This window comes from Ursus maritimus, unplaced genomic scaffold (genome assembly GCF_017311325.1).
Source record: "Ursus maritimus isolate PB19 unplaced genomic scaffold, ASM1731132v1 scaffold_21, whole genome shotgun sequence".
NCBI lineage: Eukaryota > Metazoa > Chordata > Mammalia > Carnivora > Ursidae > Ursus > Ursus maritimus.
The window spans coordinates 17,825,023-17,827,301 of NW_024424564.1; the positions used below are offsets into that span (position 1 = coordinate 17,825,023).

The 2,279-nt window shown below is 34.1% G+C and overlaps 1 protein-coding gene across 2 annotated transcripts in view; it reads left to right on the forward strand.

The window, feature by feature from the left end:
- Window positions 1-1,647: 1,647 nt before the first annotated feature.
- The window catches only part of NAV3 (neuron navigator 3), a 340,442-nt gene continuing 339,810 nt past the window's right edge, over window positions 1,648-2,279 (forward strand). For both annotated transcript variants that reach the window (XM_008684333.2, XM_008684334.2), the window contains exon 1: window positions 1,648-2,279. This exon is cut by the window's right edge and continues 174 nt beyond it. In XM_008684333.2, the coding sequence (XP_008682555.2) occupies window positions 2,217-2,279 (63 nt within the window). In that variant the 5' untranslated portion in view covers window positions 1,648-2,216.

Sequence of the window (2,279 nt, forward strand, 5' to 3'; positions counted from 1 at the left end):
TCTTACAGTCTACGGAAGGGATGGTGTGTTAATGGTTTGTTAATTAAAAGTAACTTATTTTCTCACAGTGATCATTTCTTTCTTGCCGCTAGTGTTGTATTTGTTTCTTATTATACTATTTTATTTTATTTTTTTTATTTTTAAAGATTTTATTTATTTATTTGACAGAGAGAGAGACAGCCAGCGAGAGAGGGAACACAGGCAGGGGGAGTGGGAGAGGAAGAAGCAGGCTCATGGTGGAGGAGCCTGATGTGGGGCTCGATCCCAGAACGCCGGGATCACGCCCTGAGCTGAAGGCAGACGCTTATTGACTGAGCCACCCAGGCACCCCTCTTATTATACTATTGAGTTACTTTCTTTTTTAAAGTTGGCAAGATTTCTAATTTGTATTTGAATGTCTTCAATGCTTATATCAACAGAACATATAAATTCAACTTTAGTTGTTAGCTTTTATCTGTAAATTTCTGCTTCTTACCTAAAACGACATAATAATCTATAGAGCTGGAAGTAGTGACAAAGAAAATAGTTTCTTTACTGTAGAGATATTTTCTACAATAATTATGATTCTTATAATTACTATTATTTATTGATGCCCATTATGTGTCCACTCATTTTTCTAGGAACTTGACTTGCAATATTACTAATTCTTAAAATATTTAGTGAATATAACATAGATTTTCTAAATAAAGAAAAAAATAAGTAAATCTGTGTCTTTTAGAATCTTCAAGAAAAATATGAGGGATATGAAATAAATTCCTATTATGAGGTAATACTATTGAAATTTCAACACCATCACATAATTATATTTACTAAATAATGGAGGATTTTATCGATATACCCATTATCTAAGTGCAACTACTTTAAAGATGTTAATGCACTCATCTCAGATGTTTCTTATAAAGTTACCCCTTGCTTTTGTTATGGATCTGGACATGCTTTTACCAGAAATAGAACATAATCAAATATACTGAAATAACTTTATGAATAGAAGCAGCATTGTTCATAGTCACTGAATATGTATATGATTATTTAGTAGATTAGGATTTTAGTTTGGATCTAAAGAGCTTGAATAACAGCATTATTTTAAATTGTTTCTAAGGTGGTTTTTTAAGTTACTCTAAATAGTACAGGCTCTCACATTTTCTAACTGCATGACTTTGGTCCAATTACTTAAATGACTCTTAGTCTTAGTTATCCTTTCTATATAGCAGAGAGAATAAGTTCGCCTATTCTTGAGTGGTCCCACGGGTTACATGTGAAGTAACTGCTATATAGTACATTCCACATACATGTTAGCTGGGAATATTGTTATTGTTATTAAAATTAGAAAAAATCATTACTATATATCTAGTGTCTTGCTATCCATATTTGCTATATTTGCATAACCTAGACAGGTATCATCTGCTGAATGATTTAACAGATTTAGCTAGTTGCACTATGGCATGAATTTAACCTGATTTCATGGGATAAAACAGAATGAGCACAGTGGTTCATGGCTGTCAGTAGTGAAAAATAGCTGGAAATCAGACAAACAGCTTCATTGCTGAGATTGTTTCCGGGCTAAAAGTTCTTCCAACAGCTGTTTGTTTTGGCCATTAATCGTGTCCATTCTTTTTTTTTTTTTTAACTGGGGGAAATACAGTTTTCTTTAAAAAGAGAATGTAGGCTGGTTATTTCTGAAGTCAGGAAGAACTGCTGTCCTTCCACTATTGTGGTCTTTTGGCTGCCTTGACAGTTGGACTGAGGACTTTTCCTTTTGTTTCTCCACACTTTTTTATTCTCAGCGCTCAGACTCAGACTGCTGTAGTGGGAGGAAAAAATATAACTAGGAGCTCTTTAATCCTCGAGAAGGAGGTTTGTAACAGTTACCTTCAAGAAAAGTTTACTCCCTAAAGGAGTATTTAATATTACATAGACACTGACTCACTGAACAGAGAGAGAGCGAGGCTAAGAGAGAGAGAGAGAGAGAGAATGATGAGAATATGAGAATTCTAGCCAGCAAGAAAGAAAGATACTTAACTAAAGATGAAGGGAAGTTTTGCTTCTTCCTGGAAGTTATATTATTAGTTGTGTTTTTTTTTTGTTTGTTTTTTTTGAATCATGATGACTGCTAGTTTTGTTTAAAGTATTTGTTCTGGAAATACTAAAGTTGGAGTCTACCAGACTGAGGTTAGAAGCATTTTTTTTGGCAGCAAGAAGATACTTTTATAGAAGCCATGCCTGTACTTGGGGTTGCCTCAAAACTGAGACAGCCAGCTGTTGGGTCAAAGCCTGTTCAT